The following is a 16,404-nucleotide window of genomic DNA, read 5'->3' on the forward strand; positions in this document are numbered from 1 at the left end:
AAACTGCTGCCTTTGACTAAATTGAGTGGAGGGAGCAGAGTGGGGGGGGTGACTCCTCTCAGGGGTCCAGCTTTGTACAGGTATGCACTGGGGGGGGTCAGTCTGCACATGCCATACAGGTGTGAGCATCTCTGCCTGGTGAGCAGAGTTTCACAGCTCTCCCTTGTCGCAACCAGGGACAGCGGGGTGCAGGGCCCTGTAGGAAGCTATGGAGACAGAAACAGGGTCTTTCATGTCCCTGTGCCTCAGTTTCCCCCACATAAAAGGCAGGGCAGTAATGGTGGTACTCCTCTCCCAGTCCCAGGCATGGCACGAGCGTCACAGGGTGGGGTGAGGTGGTGTTAATATCTTTGATTAGACCCACTGTACAGCTAGGAGAGATGGCAGACAAGGTCTGGGGCAGAAGCAGTCTGAGCTAAAGCAGGTAAAGTAATGATTTTTTAAATGAAAAGACGTGGAAGGGGGCAGTAACCCTGTGCAGCAAAGAGAAGTGAGCAGAAGCCGCTACAAGCCAAGTAAAAGGCAGCCAAAAGACAGACACTAACTATGCAACAGCGTGAGGTCATTTAAGAGGGAAGAGGCCTCTTATTACCTGTGGCATACAGAGCGGTTAGCAGGAGCTGATGGGTTTTTTTCTTTTGTAAAAATATTTCTTTCTTTCTATATAAATATATATATATCACTCCACCTCCAGCACTTGTAGGTCACTTGGCAGCTCAAAGCACCCATTACATCGTTCGCACCGTGCAAGCACCCCTATACCCGAACCCCCGCTCACTGCCCTCCTCAGAGGGTCTACTCCTGAAAACGTCTATGCCAGACCCCCCTCCACCGGATGAGGTCTGCTGTTTCTCTCCTGTCGTCCATGGTTTGGACAGGGCTGATCCTGCCTTAGCAGGGGCTTGGACTGGACGTGACCTCTGGAGGGGCCAACTTCTCAAAGAGCTTGACCTGCTTGGTGCAGTGCAGACTATTACTAAAGGTGAACCGAGTGCAAGCAATAAAAAGCACAGTGTTGTGGGGTTGGCTGGGCCTTTGGGGGCCATGTACTGTGCTTTGCAACTTCACCCCCCAAGTCTGCGGAGGGGCTGTCCGCCCTCGCCTAGGGAGCCTAAGCGAAGCACTCAGCTGCTGCCACTAGCATCAGGCAGCTCTCGCTGCTCCGCCTGCCTCCTCATTAGCCAATGGGAGCTGCAGTGTGGCCTGTTTCCTGCTGGAGAGATGATTTCCTCCTGCAAACCTTCCCCCTGAGCCTGAGACCCTGCTGATGCTCTCAGGTGCAGGAGACCCCAGGAGATGCATCTTTACCTTTGATGAAGCAGGGGCCCTGAAGCTGCTGCAGGGTGGCTCCGTGAGCCCGTGGCCGCCGGGAAGCGTGGAGCAAGATGCCTGCAAAGGATTCCGCCTTGCAGGTAAGAGATTTAAGTCTGGGCTTCTCAGAGTGCCAGCTCTTTACCATCTGCCCTTAGTCCTGGGTGATAATATTTCAGCAGGGAAATAACGGCGGGGGCAATGGGACTCTTGGCCGTTCTCCTCTCGGCTGTGGCCGGCGGCGTCAGTGCTGCAGAGCTGGATACGTTCCAGGCACAACATCCTTGCTGAGCGCCTGCGAAGAGCCTGCACAATTGCTGCCCAGCCTCTGTGCAAGACAGAGAAGGAGCAGACGCCTTTTAATAGGACTATTTTATAACGGAGAAATGGCAGTGTGGGCAGCCCTGCTTTTGTGCATGCAAAGCATTTTTCAGACATCCTGCATGCACCCGACTCTGTAGTCTTCCCTCAGGCAAAACTCCCATTGACCTCAGTGGATTTTCCCTGCATGCACAGTGTGGGAGCAACCTGATCAGTTAAAGCCCTGGAAGCTGGAGGGAGGGATCCCTCCGTGCTGTAATCCCTCCTGCCCAGTGCTCAGAGTCCACCTGGGAACAGACGTTTTCCAAAAAGGCAGAAGTAGAAAGCTGGACCTTGTAATTATCCTGCTTGGGATGCAGGATGGGAAGGGTTTAGCAAATAGCTAATTGCTCCTAACAATTTCTGCCAGGGGTTTGTGCCCCTCCTTAATACCTCCCGTCAAAGCTGTGTGAGCCATGGAAGTCGTTCCTGGGGTTAGTTCCTTTCGAAAAAGAAACGACAGCTCTGTGGGTTATAAAGCTTGGCAGGTATTTAGCAACTGTCTGAACAGGAGGAACGATGGGTATTTGTTTGCATTACTGCAGCGCCCGGAAGCCCCAGCCACGGGTCCAGATCCCAGTGTGCACGGCGCTGTACAGACACAGAACAAAACGATGGCCCCTGCCCTACAGTCCAAGGCAAGAGACAACGGATGGAGCCAGCCAGGGGCATACTAGTGTTGGACAACGGGACAGGCAGGGGCCGGAGGGTGAGAACTGGCAGCCGCTCCTAAAAGCACTCGCAGGATTAACCAGACTACAACACGAAGCGTTTCCTAAAGGCATTTCTCAAAGGAGATTTGCCCCGGCTGGGTGTGTGGCAGGGGAGCGGTAGCAGAGTGCCACGGCTCGAGGGGGGTGAGTCTGAGCTCTTTTCTGGGTTGGCTTGAGGCATCGAGGCAACGGTGAGCGAGTCACTTGCCCTTTCAGGTCCCAGTGTCGTTCGAGAACGTCTCATCTCCTTCGCCGGGGGCAGCGGGAGATGCTGGCGGAATGGCAGAGGGAGCTGTACTGGGATGTGATGGTGCAGAGCTACGAGACGCTGGTGTCGCTGGGTAAGCGATGGGGCGCGATGGACGTGGCTTGAGGTTTGCACCCCTGTGCTGAGAGCACCTACTCGACCTGCTTTTTATCAAGGGTAGCAAGAGCTCTTGGGGCTCAGCACTCTGGGCGCTGCAGTCCCCTGCTCCTTGCACACTCCTGTCTTTGGTTTTGCCCGGACAAGGAGCCAGGTCACCGCCGTGAGTATCCCTCGGTCATTATCCTGGTGGCGAAGGCGGCTTCTCCCTTGCCAACAGTCCAAAAACTTTGTGATGCACATAAAACAAAGGAAAAGCCCAGTCTAAAACAGATGCCTTCACAACGGCGCGTTGTTCTCTGCAGTGCTGGCAGTACCCCGCTGTGGTCCCTGCAGGCTCAGGGTGTGGGGTTGTTTGGTCTCTTTGGCCACCAGGATCGGGTTGTTACCTGGGAACTTCACGAAGTGGACAAAGGTGCAGCTTTGCTTGCCTTCATGCAGCCTGTTTGACCCCTGGTGCCAGCAGCAGTAAAAAGTGTCCTGTGAAATGCCCTGTCATGGATGCGGGTAATGGGAGCACTCGGACTTGCCGTAATGAGGGTTTAAGAATTGTTTGGATAGGATCAAAGCCTTCATGCTCTGGGGCAAAAGCCACCCTTTAATTTTTGGCAGCGAGGAAGAAATTTTCCCTGCAGGCTTAGACTCCTAGAGCTGGGAGGGACTTCGGGGATCAGGTGGCCCAACCGCCTTCACGAATGCAGGAGGCTGCCCCAAAACCATGTGTGCCCCGTGCCCCGTGCTTCTCTGGCCTCTTCTTGAGGTTTGGTCTTCCACACATGGAATAAGGGCTGGGCTCCTCTCGCTGCCTGTTAGTGGTTGCTGTTGAAAATAGTGTTGGATTCAGTCCAGCAATTGCTGCGTTTCTGTTAAAGCAAAGCGGTATGGAAGCGGGAAGCACAGTCAGTGCTGCGGTGCTGTATTTACGAGAGCTGGGAAGGCCAGCGCGGAGGGGCCAAAGGGGAATCTGTGTCAGGGCGGGGCGGCAGTGCAGAGCAGGGCCTGAGCCCCAGTCCTATGTTCAGACCACAAGACCACGTCGCAGAATCACGGACAAGGAGGGTAAAGGGAGCTCAGGTGGTCACAGCTAGTCCACCCCCTGCTCCAAGCGGGACCAGCCCCAACTACATCATCCCAGCCAAGGCTTTGTCTGCCTGGGTCTTAAACACCTCCAGGGATGGTCCCCCACCTCGCTGGGGAGTCTGTTCCAATATTTTACTACCCTCCTATTGAAAGAGTTTTTCCAACCTCAACTTCCCTTGCTGCAGCTTGAGCCCATTGCTCCTTGTCCTGCCATCTGCCCCCACTGAGACCAGCCCAGCTCCATCCTCTTTGCAGCCCCCCTGCAGGGAGGTGGAGGCTGCTCTTCAATCCCCCTCGGTCTTCTCTTCTGCAGACTAAATCAGCCCAGTTCCCTCAGCCTCTCCTCACCAGTCCTGTCCCCCAGCCCCCAACCGTTTTCACTGCTCTCCACGGGACTCTCTCCAACATGTCCACATCCTTTCTGCAGTGGGGGCCCACAGCTGGACACCGGACCCCAGATGTGGCCTCCCCAGTGCTGAATAGAGGGGAAGGATCACTGCCCTCCATCTGCTGGCAACACTGCTACCGATGCAGCCCAGGATGCCGGTCCCCTTCTCGGCACCAAGGACACACTGCCGGCTCCTGTTCAGCTTCTTGTCCCCTGTCCCCCCAGGGCCTTTCCTGCAGAGCTGCTGCCCAGCCCGTCGGTTCCCATGGTGCAGTGGAAAGCCAGCATCTCTCCTAAGGGTGCAGGACACTTTCTGTGCAGCCTTCTGCTGGATGACACAGTGGTCAGGGGCAGGCTCTGATTGTCTCTGTTGGTTTGTAATGTCCAGGTTGTGATGCACCGAAACCCAAGATCCTGCTGCTGATGGAAGAAAAAGGAAAGCCGTATGCAGAGTACGCTGCTGATCGAGCTGGCAGAGATCTTGATTGTGCGTCTGCAGGTGAGGGCCTGAGATCACTGCAGGTGGAGAGGAGGAGAGGCTGGAAGAACTGGGCTGGTTCAGTCTGGAGAAAAGAAGACTTGTTGGTGGGGGGGTCCTGAAGGCTGGTTATAAAGATGGTGATAAACTATTTTCTATGTCACGGGGGACAGGACAAGAAGCAATGGGCTTTACATCGCAACAAGGAAGATTTAGGTTGGATGTTAGGGAGACCTTTCTAACCGTGAGGGTGGCCCAGCACTGAGACGGGTACCTGGAGAGGTGGTGAAACCTCCCTTCTGGAAGTTTGTAGGAGCAGGTTACACAACCGCGTGGCTAGGATAGTTCGGACAGGGGTTACCCTGCCTGAGCAGGGGGTTGCACTGGACGACTTCCAGCCTTGCTCTGCTGTGCTTCTGTGAGAAGAAATGCCACCAGATTTAAGTAGAAGGGGTCAAAATATTTCAGAAGAAAAAGATGAACTTGTTGAAATATGGCCGTTTCTGGGAAACTTGTGTCTTTATTTCATTGTGCTACAAGTTTTTGGTAAAGAAAATGGAAATTCCTATGACAGGTTTGGCAAGATTGTCTATTAGCCCGAAACATGAGCCCATTTGAACCTAATGGAATGGAAACAATCTGAAAAGCCCTTGGAGAGAAAAAAGTTTTAATTTTTAAGTAGCGAGCTTGCTTAAAAATATTGTGTTTGGTTGCTCCAGCCCAGAAAAGACAGTGGCCATTTCACTCGTGCCCTGCTCTACAGCTGTAGCTTTGCTAAAACACAGACACTTTTGTCCTTGTTTCCCCCAGTGCGTGTGGCAGTGACCTTCTCTGCAAACTGCACTGGCTTCATTTTAGGGGGGAAAAAAATGAATGTGGCCATACTGTGAGAATACGTCCCTTGGGAGATACTCTACAGTCCAAAGCATCCTGTGGTTGAAAGCACAGACACGTCTGGTCCCACTATGGCCAGTGTCCTCCCACTCCCTATCGGGTCCGCGACCACGGAGCCCTCCCGAGCCCGCGTCTCCCTCTTCGGCGACTGTACAAACAGCCCAAACATTCCTCAAGCTTGGAGCTCTTTACCCCTCTCGAGTTATCCTCGTGCTCAGCCCCTCCGTAGGGGTTTCCTCCTTCCTTCTCTCCTCTGGGTCTCCTTGTGGTCTGTTAGCAGCTTTCCAGCAAGGACGCATCCCAAATAATGACAATTCATGGGAACTTTCCAAAGGAAGTTTTCTGTTGGGCAACGCCAACTTGTCCAAACCCAGAACTTGCTATGGGAACATGCTTACAGATTTGTAGGGAAACGCTCAGGCCTGAACTGAAATTCCTGGAGACGGGGATGAGAGGCCTGGATAGCCCGTCCCTGGGAGGGCAGAGCACTGTCCTGGAGTGGGGGACACTGGTCTGAATCGGAAGAGCCGGGTTTTCTGTGTCCCTGGCGATGCCTTGACCACCCTGTTGGCTTTTCTGGGCTGGGACCGGGTTCACTTTTCTGCAAAAGCTTTGGGGTGACTCTGAGCACTTTCAGTGTGGAACAGGAGAATTTGGGAGTCCCAATTTCGGCAGGATGGAGAAACCAGCTGAGCCCTAGGCAAGGAGAGTGGTCCTGCCCGTTCAACAGCCGTGATGTGCCACTGGATGGTTTTCTGTCCAGTCTGGTAGTAACCTCACAAAATCCTAGAAAAGTGGGGCTGGAAGGGACCCCGAGCAGTCACGTCTAGGCCAAGGCCCTGCTTGAGGCAGGATCAGCCCTGTCCAAACCACCCCGGCCAAATCCATAATTGAAACTCTTCGTAAAATTACCATCAACCCTAACACAACCTTGACAGTAGCTTGCATCCTTTGGGAATAGCGGAGCAACTCCTCCCCGATTGCAAAAGCACGTCGGCCCCCAGCGTTGCTTGCATTTCTTGGCAGTACGTGCTGGCATACCTGTGACTAAACGTGCTGACGAAATGCAGGGGAAACGTCTCCTCTTCTTTCTCTGCATTGACACAGATCGTTCTTTTTTGCAGCGGCCGAACGCCTTCGCAGGAGCAGAAAGCTGAAGCTAGAGGGCCACGAAGTTGAGATCCGAGTCCGTGAGAATCGGTATCTCTCAGCAAAGGATCGGCGTCTTTGGCAGGGCTCGGGGCGCTGTGCCGTGTGTTTAGAGGCTCGGGTGCACTCAGCCTCTCATCCTGCCCTCGGAGAGGCTCATGGTGATGAGCCTGCTGCTGTCGGCAAGTGCCAGACCAAGCCCTGCGGAGAAATGGAGGTGCCCGTCGACTCTTCTCCTCCACGCGAGGGTAGTTTACGGCGGGAGGTACAGGTGAACTGCTACCTGTGCCCCGTGAAGGAGGAAGCTGAGGACGGCGGCCATGGAGCGGGCCCCGGGGACTCCAAGGAAGAGCCGGAGTCTCCGCTGGGCTCTGAAGGCTGCAGCCCGCGGCTGGGTGCCGCCGGCAGCCCGCGGAGCCGTGGCGGGGCGGGTCTGTGCCGGGCTGACGAGGACCCGAGCGCTGTCGTCTACAAGACCGAGACGATCGGGGGCCTCGAGGTCCGTGTGGCGGAGGCGGCTGTGCCCGGCGAGGCCCGGGGGGCGCGCGCCACGGGCCCGCCTCAGGCCTGGTGGGAGCCCGGCGGGGAGCGCCCGTTCGGCTGCGGCCGCTGCGGCAACGCCTTCCGGCGCCGCTCGCACCTCACCGAGCACCTGCGCACCCACACGGGCGAGAAGCCCTTCGGCTGCGGCCTGTGCGCCAAGCGCTTCGCCCGCCGCTCCACCCTCAACAAGCACCGGGAGACCCACGCCAAGGAGCAGCCCCAGGAGGCCGCGGCGGGCCCGGGCGGCCGCCGGCCACGCTGCCCCCAGACCCGCCCGGCGGAGAAGGCCTACCCGTGCCGGCGGTGCCACGGGACCTTCGGCACGCGGGCGTGCGCAGCCCGGCACGAGCGTGCCCACCTGGAGGGGGAGGCCCTCGCCCGCCCGCTGGGCCCCGGGCGCTTCGGCGGGGAGCCGGGCCCGCCTGGTGCCACGGACAAGCCCTTCGCCTGCGGCCTGTGCGGGAGCTGGTTCCGGCGCCGCTCGCACCTCGGCGACCACCTGCGCACGCACACGGGCGAGAAGCCCTTCCCTTGCGGCCTGTGCGCCCGCAGCTTCGGCCGCCGCTCCACCCTCAACAAGCACCGGGAGACCCACGCCGAGGCGGTGCCCGAGCCCCCGGGGGTTTGCCGCGCGGCCGAGCCCTGCCCGCGCACCCGATGCCGCCGGAGCGCCGGCGCGCGGGCACGTGCCCCGCGGCTCGAGCGGGCACGCAGGGAGGGGCGGCCGGCGCCACCCAGCACGGGTGGCCGCAGTGCGGTCACCCAGGCGGCCGGCGTCCAGCGTGAGGCCAGTCCGGGAGGCGGGAAGCTGCCGTGCCCTCTCGTGCCAGGAAAGGGCCACAGCTCTGCGGCCTGCGGGACCAAGGGGGAGCTGGGAGTGCCCGGTGGGGCCAGGCCACCTCACCGCGGCCCGTGCGAGAAGCGCCTCCGGCTCCGGCCGGCCCCGAGCAAGCAGGAGCGCGCCGAGGCGGCGAGGAGGCCTCCCCGGTGGTGGCGGCCGCGGGCGAGCGCCGGCGAGGAGAAGCCGCACGCGTGCGGGCTGTGCGGGAAGCGGTTCCGGCGGCGCTCCTACCTGGCCGTGCACCGCCGCGTGCACCTGGAGGGCGGGCCGTACCCCTGTGCCCTGTGCGGCAAGCTCTTCGTGTTCAAGGGCGACTTCGTCAAGCACTACGGCTTCCACACGGGCGAGAGGCCCTACCCCTGCCCCCGCTGCGCCCGCAGCTTCCGCAAGCGGTCCCACCTCACCGAGCACCTCCGCATCCACACCGGGGAGAGGCCGTACCCTTGCCCCCGCTGCGGCAAGCGCTTCGGGCGCCGCTCCACTCTCACCAAGCACCAGCAGCTCCACGCCCGCCGCGCCCCCGCTCCCCAGGCTTGTTCCGGGGGGTCTGCCGTCCAGCCGGCGCCCGTGCCCAGCGAGACGGGCCCTGGGAACGGTGCGCCCGAATGAGCACCCTCTGGCCGGGCAGTGCCCAGCAGCATGGCGTGCCTGGAGGAAGGGCAGACGCCCGGGTCGCCAAAGCATCCTGCTTGTTTCCAGGTGGCCCTGGGCGCAGGCTGCACGGAGATGGTTCGTGTGGGATGCTTTGCTCAAATCATTTGCTAAAGCTAGACCTGGCTAGGACTGGCTAGAGAATTCGGGCTGGACGGGACCGCCAGAGCTTACATCTAGTCCACCCCCTGCCTGAGGCAGGACATCCGTATCCAAACCATCCCCTGATCTAAATGCTACATAAGACGACCCTCGGTCCTGCTGCAACGCAGACCTAACACCTGAACCTGCCGCAGATAAAGTAGGAGGCATGCCAGCCAACATCCTGCTTCTACAAAATGTAAAAGGATGCTCGAGAGGTGCCAGGCTGAGGGTCTGAGAAAGAGCGTGTCATATATGTGAGATGGAGGGTGAAGAAGCACTGGGGCAGGCCACCCAGAAAGGTGGTGCAGTCTCCATCCTTGGAGGTGCTGAAGACCCAGCTGGGGCGATGCAGTGGGGGCTGGTCCTGCTTTGAGCAGGGGATCAGACTGGATGCAACCTCCTGAGCTCCCTTCCAGCCCTCCTTTTCTTTTAATCTATAACAGATCATTTCTGGCACAGGGGTGTTTTGGCAGAAGCTGGGCTCAAACCTGGGATCTTACCTGAGCCTCCCTTGAGCCAAAGCAGCAACAGGCTCATCAGCACCCTCTGTGTGGCCCAGCATGCCAAGGAAGGGCAGGATGAATAGGCATGACACACAGCTGAGAGCTTTCTATCGCTGGGTGCTGGAAGACCAGGAGGTCCCCTAAACCATCGCAGCTGGGATGGGGGACCAGGGGTGTGAGGCGATGGACCTGCGTGAGCTGGAGCCAAACCAGTCATCCAGCCTGGTGCTCCTGCATCTGGACGCGATGGCCACATTCAACATTTACTGGCATGTTTCAAAGTGCCGTCCTGGCCCCCTTCTTCTGCAGCATCAGCTGGATGAGCAGGCCCCTGCTTTGGTGCCTCGCGTTGCCGTGTGGTGGCTGAGCAGTGGCCACGTTCCACCCCAGAGACAGCTGCATGTCCGTGGGAGGTTAGTTTTACCCTGTCTGTTGACCATGGGTCTCAGAGGTGTAATGCATTACGGCAAACAGCCCTCTTGCAGGAGATGGCACGTGCATGGGAGTAGAGGTCTGCTAAACAGCCGTGTACCACAGCATGCCCAGCTGGGCAGTCGCAGGGGTGGATGGAGGCTGCTGCATGAGCTTTGCCCCCACATCCTGCAGGCTGCTCACTCTTCAGAGCAGGTAGGTGCAGCTGGAAAGGACGAAAGTCGGATACTGGACGCCGTGGACAGCGCGAGTGGGGAAGGACTGAACAGCAGCGATCCCAGCTGCGTCCCCTCCAGCTGATCTTGGACCTCTCGCACGCCTTGGCTTAGTTGTACATGGACAATAAAGAGGTTAAATGAAACTGCCCTGGTTGGTGCTTATGGTGGATGAGGGCGTCAGGGTCAGCCCGTACACACGTCTGGGTTTGATCTGAGCAGACCTTGGCAGAGGGCAGGAGCCAGGTCCTCTCTTTTCCCACAGCTCCCGTGGTCTGTTTCCTCGGTGCTCTGGGCCTTCCGTTCTCCCCGGGCTTTATAAAGGCCCGAGAGAAAAAATGGCTCGAGTAGAAAAGAGGACATGCTCCCCAGGCTTGTTCTGTGGAGTCTGCCATCCAGCAGGTGCCCGTGCCCAGCGTGACGGGTCCTGGGAACGGTGCACCCGAATGAGCATCCTCTGGCCAGGCAGTGCCCAGCAGCATGCCTGGAGGAAGGGCAGGCTCTGCCACTGACTTGCTGGGTGAACTTTGGCAAGTCACTTAGTTCAGGATTTGCAGGCACTGTAATGGGCTGCCCCTCACAGGATGGCCATCCTATGCCTGTTCTCCTACTCCAGTGCCCTCTTTCCGGCTTCCTCTGTCACTGCCATGCCTTGACATCAATAGATTTGGAAGGCTGCTGCCTTCAGGCTTCAGCCCCTATCACTTGACCTTTAGCCCCTAGCTGCCTGCTGGGTCCTTGACCCCGCAGCACTCTGTATGGGCCCAGGGTGGGCACTTTGCTCACATACAAATACTCATCACCCAACCCTGGGACCGGCCCTTGCTCCCAGCATCGCAGCTCAGGGCAGCTGTAGCTCCTGCTGCAGCTGTCACAGGGTACGGGGACTCCCCGCTGCGCACCGGAGGCTGCAGGGTACTGAGGGCAGGGAAAGGGGGTGCTCCTTGGTGTGGAGCCAGAAGCTGTGCCCGCATGGGGCACATGCATACAGCTGCCATGTGTGTGACTGCAAGAGGTCTTTCCATGTGAACATGTGCCCACAGGTGTGCAGGGCCAGCCTGGCAGGGGCAGCATCCTCCCCTGCACCTCCTGGCTGCGGAGGGGATGCCCCGGGGGGTCTCCTGCAGGGCCGGAGAGGCAAGGACCCTTGCGGGCCGCCTCCTGCTTGGGGACATGCAGGGGCTGAGGGCTCCCCAGCCGGCCGCGGAGGCGGCTTCAGACTTTTGGGCTCTTCAGCCGAGACCACGAGCTCCGTCTCTGCTGGCGCAAGGGAGAGGAGATGCGTGGGAGTCAGCACGCCTGGTGCAGGGCATCATGCCGGGAGCACCGGGCTGCCTTCTCCCGCCCGGGCAAGAGGGGCAAGACAGGCTGCCTACGCCCGGTCCCTTGCACACCCACTGGCAGTGCAGCAGAAGCAGAGGGAGGAAAGCGGTGTGCTGCCCTGCTTCCCGGGGAACAAAACAGGCAAGGGCGGCTCAACGGCACCTTTCCCTAGGCCAGGGGCTGGCTGCCCAGGGGCCAGTGCTTGCGACCCGGCTCCTGCCACGGGCCACCCCCCGGCAGTCAGCAGGTGCTGCGAAGGGGCTAGGTGGAAAAAAGCAGGTGTTGGGATGTGGGGACGTCCCCCCCCCGCTGCAGAGAGAGAAGAAACTGCACGCAGCTGCAGCAGCCTGGGGGCACCTCCTCTGCCGCTGTCTGCTCCCAGGCTGGGCCTGGCCCCTGGGCCCTAGGTCGCCAAGCTCTGTGCTAGGCCACGGAGAGAGCACGAGATCTGCCAGGGCTTCGCGGGTGCCCGTGCTCTGCTGCAATCCCCTCGGTCTGGCAGGCAGGTCCCCCCTCCTGCCCAGCAAGTGCTGTGGGATGGGAGACGGCCAGGACCGGGCGGAGCCGAGGGTCAGCGCGGCCGCAGCGCAATCCCCGGCACGGCCGGGAAGTCTCCGTCGTTGCACGTGGGCCTGGGTGGTCTCTGACACGGGACCGCTCCCAGCAAACAGGAGCCCCCCGCGAGCATCCGGGCCAGGACTCAGCTGCGCCACTGCCTTCAGGCGGCTCTGCCCTCGCTCCCCAGGGCAGATGTGCAGCCAGCAGCCCCTCCACGCGCAGCTGTTTCCATCACCCTTCTCGGGCCCTTCTGGACCAGAAGCACACGCCGAGCGCCTCGTTAAAAAGCAGCTGCTCCCCCCGCCCTAATGGGATTCCTGTCCCATTTCTGGCCTTACGGAGCGGCCATGCAGCAAACCCGCGCCGGTCGGGGAGACGAGCACCCAGCCCAACCCTGCGGCAGGTGCAGCGTGGCTCCCAAGCAGCCGCCAGGTCTGGGTAGCAGCTGGTCTCAGGCGAGACGTGTTAGGCAGACAGAGGGCAAGCGAGACCGTCGCAGAGGCGAGAGAAATCAAATGCTCCATAAGGTCACATACACGTCCAGCTGACCACCCCGCGTGTGCATGCATGCGCACGCATGCGCGCGCACACACGCTGCATTCAAATTAAACCAACTGAGGTGGGAGCACAGGGCCAAAGCCGGGAGAATCAAACGTCACCCCAGATGCAGCACAGCTCGGTCTCTTCATCACAGCCGCGAAGCCTGCTCACCGCCCGGCCCCGTGCTTTCAGGAACTCCTGGGTTGTGCAAGGGCAGCCAGGGGCCCCAAGGAGAACGGCGCTGGACTGAGCTCTGGAGAAAACAATGCCAAATGCCCCGTCCGGTCGGCCGCGGCAGTCGCGCATCTCGCTAGCCGCTGCAGTGCTACCCTGCGCCGCCTTCTGCGTGACTGCGGGCTAACAACCGCACTGCACCGCACTGCACTGCACGTGCATCTCCCTGGAATAGCACTTACCTTCACAGAGTGCTCCAGGGCTCCAGTGTCCCAGCACTTCCCATGACATGTCCTAATACGCACCCTGCTGAGGTAGGAATTAGGATGTTTTATAATACCAGATATAAGCAAGATGGTTTTGCCGGTCTGAGAGAAAGGCAGCGATAAGCAGGCAGCCCAGATGCGAATGTCAGAGGGACGGAGCACACCAAACCACAGATGTGCTAATGCAGGGGCAAAGGTGGATGAACAATAGCTCGGAGATTGCTGTGCCCAGATCTGGCTGCAGGTGGGCTAGGGGGAAGCCCACCAGGAAAGTAAGATGAAAGTTGTGCGTGCTCGAACCAGAAGACGGGTAAATCCGGACGTGCGGGGGCAGATCTGATCCATTTCTAGGGCTCAGGAGATGACGTTAGTGAGGGAGAAAGACAGGAGAGAGAGAAAGAGAGGGTTTTGCTAGTGTGAGCTTATGTGCTGGAACCAGCCAGCCCAGGACAGCTCAGATCTCCCTCATTAGCCCACGGTAGATAGCTACACCGATCAAGTGCTTGTCACTAATTACCACGTGGGTTCAGTCATTAATAAGTATTGTCACGCTGCTGTCTAGTCGACGGTTTGTCTTTTGCTACAGGACATGAGAATGCAACTGTCACTAGTCTTTGCATTTCAGATGGGCATCTTAGCTGCATGACCTGCTAAAATGCAGCCGACTTCCAGCAGCTGTTCAGCCACACGTATTTTTTTTATTGCTAAACAGATGGCCTTTTGGATCAGTGTCACTGCACAGGATTTCTCTTACAGCCGCACTTCCCTTTGCCTAAGCCCATGGCCAGGCACCTCCAGCTGATCTCTCCCCCAGCCTCGCCGATGCTGAGCTGAGGTCACATCTTCTGAACCAGATGTGGAAGTGGCCGCGGCCGGCCGGCTCCGAAGCAGAACTGACTCGACGAGCTCAGCGCTAGCTTTCCTTCCAGACAGGCAGGCTGTTTCTTGCTTTGACCTTGCTGAGAGAATGAAAACCTGCCCCCCGAACCTTTCTAGAAGGGAGAAAGCCTTGGGCGCGATATGGTTTGAGCCCCCCATTCACCCACCTAGCACGTGCAGGGATTTCTCCAGGAGTCCACCACATGCAGAGATGCTGAAGGGACCTCTGCACAGGGTGGGAAAGAGAAGTGCATGAATTCCTTCCTTCCTTGCTTGGTGACCCTGGAAGAAATTCAGGAAGGGCTTGCAAATGCAATCAGTGCAATCCCGGGATCTACCCCCAGCTCACCCCATCCAGGCTCGCAGGGAGCTCCCTTCCTTCTGGGTCCTGCTGGCCCGCAACACACGGCTCCTCCTCTTGTTCAATGCAAGGTGAAATCTCTGGAGTGGAAACCGGAGGGCCTTTCAGTGGGAAAGAGAAGAGAAGAGAAGAGAAGAGAAGAGAGCCGTGTTCTCCGGAGAGCCAGGCGATGCTGCGTGGGCAGTCGGGATAGCAGAGACCTCGCAGAGCTGCTAGGATCCCCTGCTATTGCAGCCACACTCACCTATGTGAGGATCTGCGGGGATCTGTCCCTCCTGGGAGCCTTGCCGAGGGACAGATTTCCTGTGCAGAAACCAGACGCTGCTCACGGGAAAGACCACGACAGGGCGTTCCTCCCCATGCCTTGCAAAAGCTTGGAGCAGCCGTCTCCATCCCACGCCCTCCTGGGGGGAAACTTCCACTGACCGTGGGCAGACAGTAGTGATGGGGGGACTCATTGAGCAAAGGAGTGAGAAAGGGGGGTTGCCAGAGAAGTCAGGGTCTAAGCTGTCACAGGGACAAAGAAACTGTGGTCCACGCAGGAAGATATAAGAGGCCATCGGGGCTCTGCAGTGTTCCCAGCTCACCCTGCTTGAGTTTTAACTCTCATAAATCTTTAATCACAGAATCACAGAAAATGAGGGCTGAAGGGAGCTCAGGAGGTCACATCTAGTCCAACCCCCTGCTCCAAGCAGGACCAGCCCCAACTACGTCATCCCAGCCAGGGCTCCATCCAGCCAGGCCTTAAAAACCTCCAAGGATGGAGACTTCACCACCTCTCTGGGGAGCCTGTCCCAGTGCTTCACCACCCTCCTCGTGCGGGTTTTCCTAATATCCAACCTCCACTTCCCTTGCTGCAGCCTGAGTCCATTGCTCCTTGTCTGTCATCTGCCCCCACTGAGACCAGCCCAGCCCCATCCTCTTTGCAGCCCCCCTGCAGGGAGGTGACGGCTGCTGTTCAATCCCCCTCGGTCTCCTCTTCTGCAGACTCAGTCAGCCCAGTTCCCTCAGCCTCTCCTCACCAGTCCTGTCCCTCCCCCAGCCCCACAGGCATTTTAATTGTCCTCCACTGGACTCTCTCCAGTGTGTCCACATCCTTTCTGTACTGGGGGGCCCACAGCTGGACACAGGACTCCAGATGTGGCCTCCCCAGTGCTGAATAGAGGGGCAGACTCACTGCCCAACATCTGTTGGCAATTTGCCCCTCCCCTGTTGGCCTCCATAAGGGGGTCCTCTCTCTCCTCCCCTTGCTCTGTCTGGGATTGAACGCCTGGCCCAGATGTGGAGAACGGCAGGGGCTTTTAGCATTCGGTTGCACAAAGCAGTGATTCTTAACCAAGGAGCTGTGGGTGCTTTTAAGGGTGCTGCACAAGGTTAGCATGGTGAGGTGCACAAACGCCTACATACGATTCATGAGACAAAGCCAGAGGCTTCAGATAGGAGCCCAGGGGGTCACAAACATGGTGCCCCGTTGTGGGCCTGGTCAGGCTCTCCGCAGAGCCAGGGCTTGCCTGGCAGAGCGGCGCCCGGTGCAGGCTGTGCGGCTGCCTGCAGCGAAAGCCACGGTCGTAACTCCACAGGCTTCAGCAGAGCAATGACAAGCTGCCAGCGTGGGCCGTGGGCCCGAGGGCAGGGCGTCTCTTCTGCCACCACCCAGCAGCCCTCTGGAGACGTACACGGACACCCAAGCCCCCTGCCATGGCCTGTCCCTTGATCTTCCCCCGCCTCCCCTCGCCACCTGCAAAATGGAAAGGGCAATGTCTCCTTCTGCCCCTGCCCCTTGAGGTCTTGCTGGAGGACGACACATCTCCTGACTAACGAGCATAGAGAGTCCGGGGTGGGGGGAGGTGGATAAGCCCATGGGGGCGAGGGGTTGGCACTAACCCCAACTGTTACCAGAGGTGAGTGGTCCCCAAACGGGGCACATCTCAGGGGAAGGGAGCAAACGGGCTCAAGAGCTGGCACGAGGACAGGTGACAGGCAGGAGACTCCGCGGTGCCTTTTGGCACTCCCGCCTGAGCCAAGCCCACGAGGCTGGTCGGAGCCTGGCACCCGCAAACCCACGGCAGCCCCTTCCTGGGGGGCACAAGCAGCAGCCAGCCCCGCTGCCAGGCTGCAGTGCTCAGCTGTGCGGCTGCCCCCGCGGCCGTGGTGCTGGCGGGCTGCTGGGCTGAGGCAGGAAGGATGGAGGAGCCAGCCTGTTCAGAGCTGGCCAGGCCCCGCAGCCTCTCTCGCTC

At 59.2% G+C, this 16,404-nt stretch overlaps 1 protein-coding gene across 2 annotated transcripts; it reads left to right on the plus strand.

The window, feature by feature from the left end:
- The first annotated feature begins 1,226 nt into the window (after positions 1-1,226).
- On the plus strand, positions 1,227-8,877 carry LOC149865206 (uncharacterized). Of its 2 annotated transcripts, XM_090048030.1 has the most exons (5): positions 1,227-1,412; positions 2,217-2,380; positions 2,601-2,725; positions 4,605-4,715; positions 6,713-8,877. In XM_090048030.1, the coding sequence occupies exons 3-5, from the start codon at positions 2,653-2,655 to the stop codon at positions 8,728-8,730; spliced, it is 2,202 nt and encodes a 733-aa protein (XP_089904156.1). In that variant the 5' UTR covers positions 1,227-1,412; positions 2,217-2,380; positions 2,601-2,652; the 3' UTR covers positions 8,731-8,877. The 2 variants fall into 2 exon arrangements, with proteins under 2 accessions (XP_089904156.1, XP_089904155.1); XM_090048029.1 differs by having other exon boundaries at positions 2,217-2,725.
- The last annotated feature ends 7,527 nt before the right edge of the window (positions 8,878-16,404 follow it).

Source organism: Crocodylus siamensis, chromosome 5, assembly GCF_052110815.1.
Source record: "Crocodylus siamensis isolate JL-2025a chromosome 5, ASM5211081v1, whole genome shotgun sequence".
Classification (NCBI taxonomy): domain Eukaryota; kingdom Metazoa; phylum Chordata; order Crocodylia; family Crocodylidae; genus Crocodylus; species Crocodylus siamensis.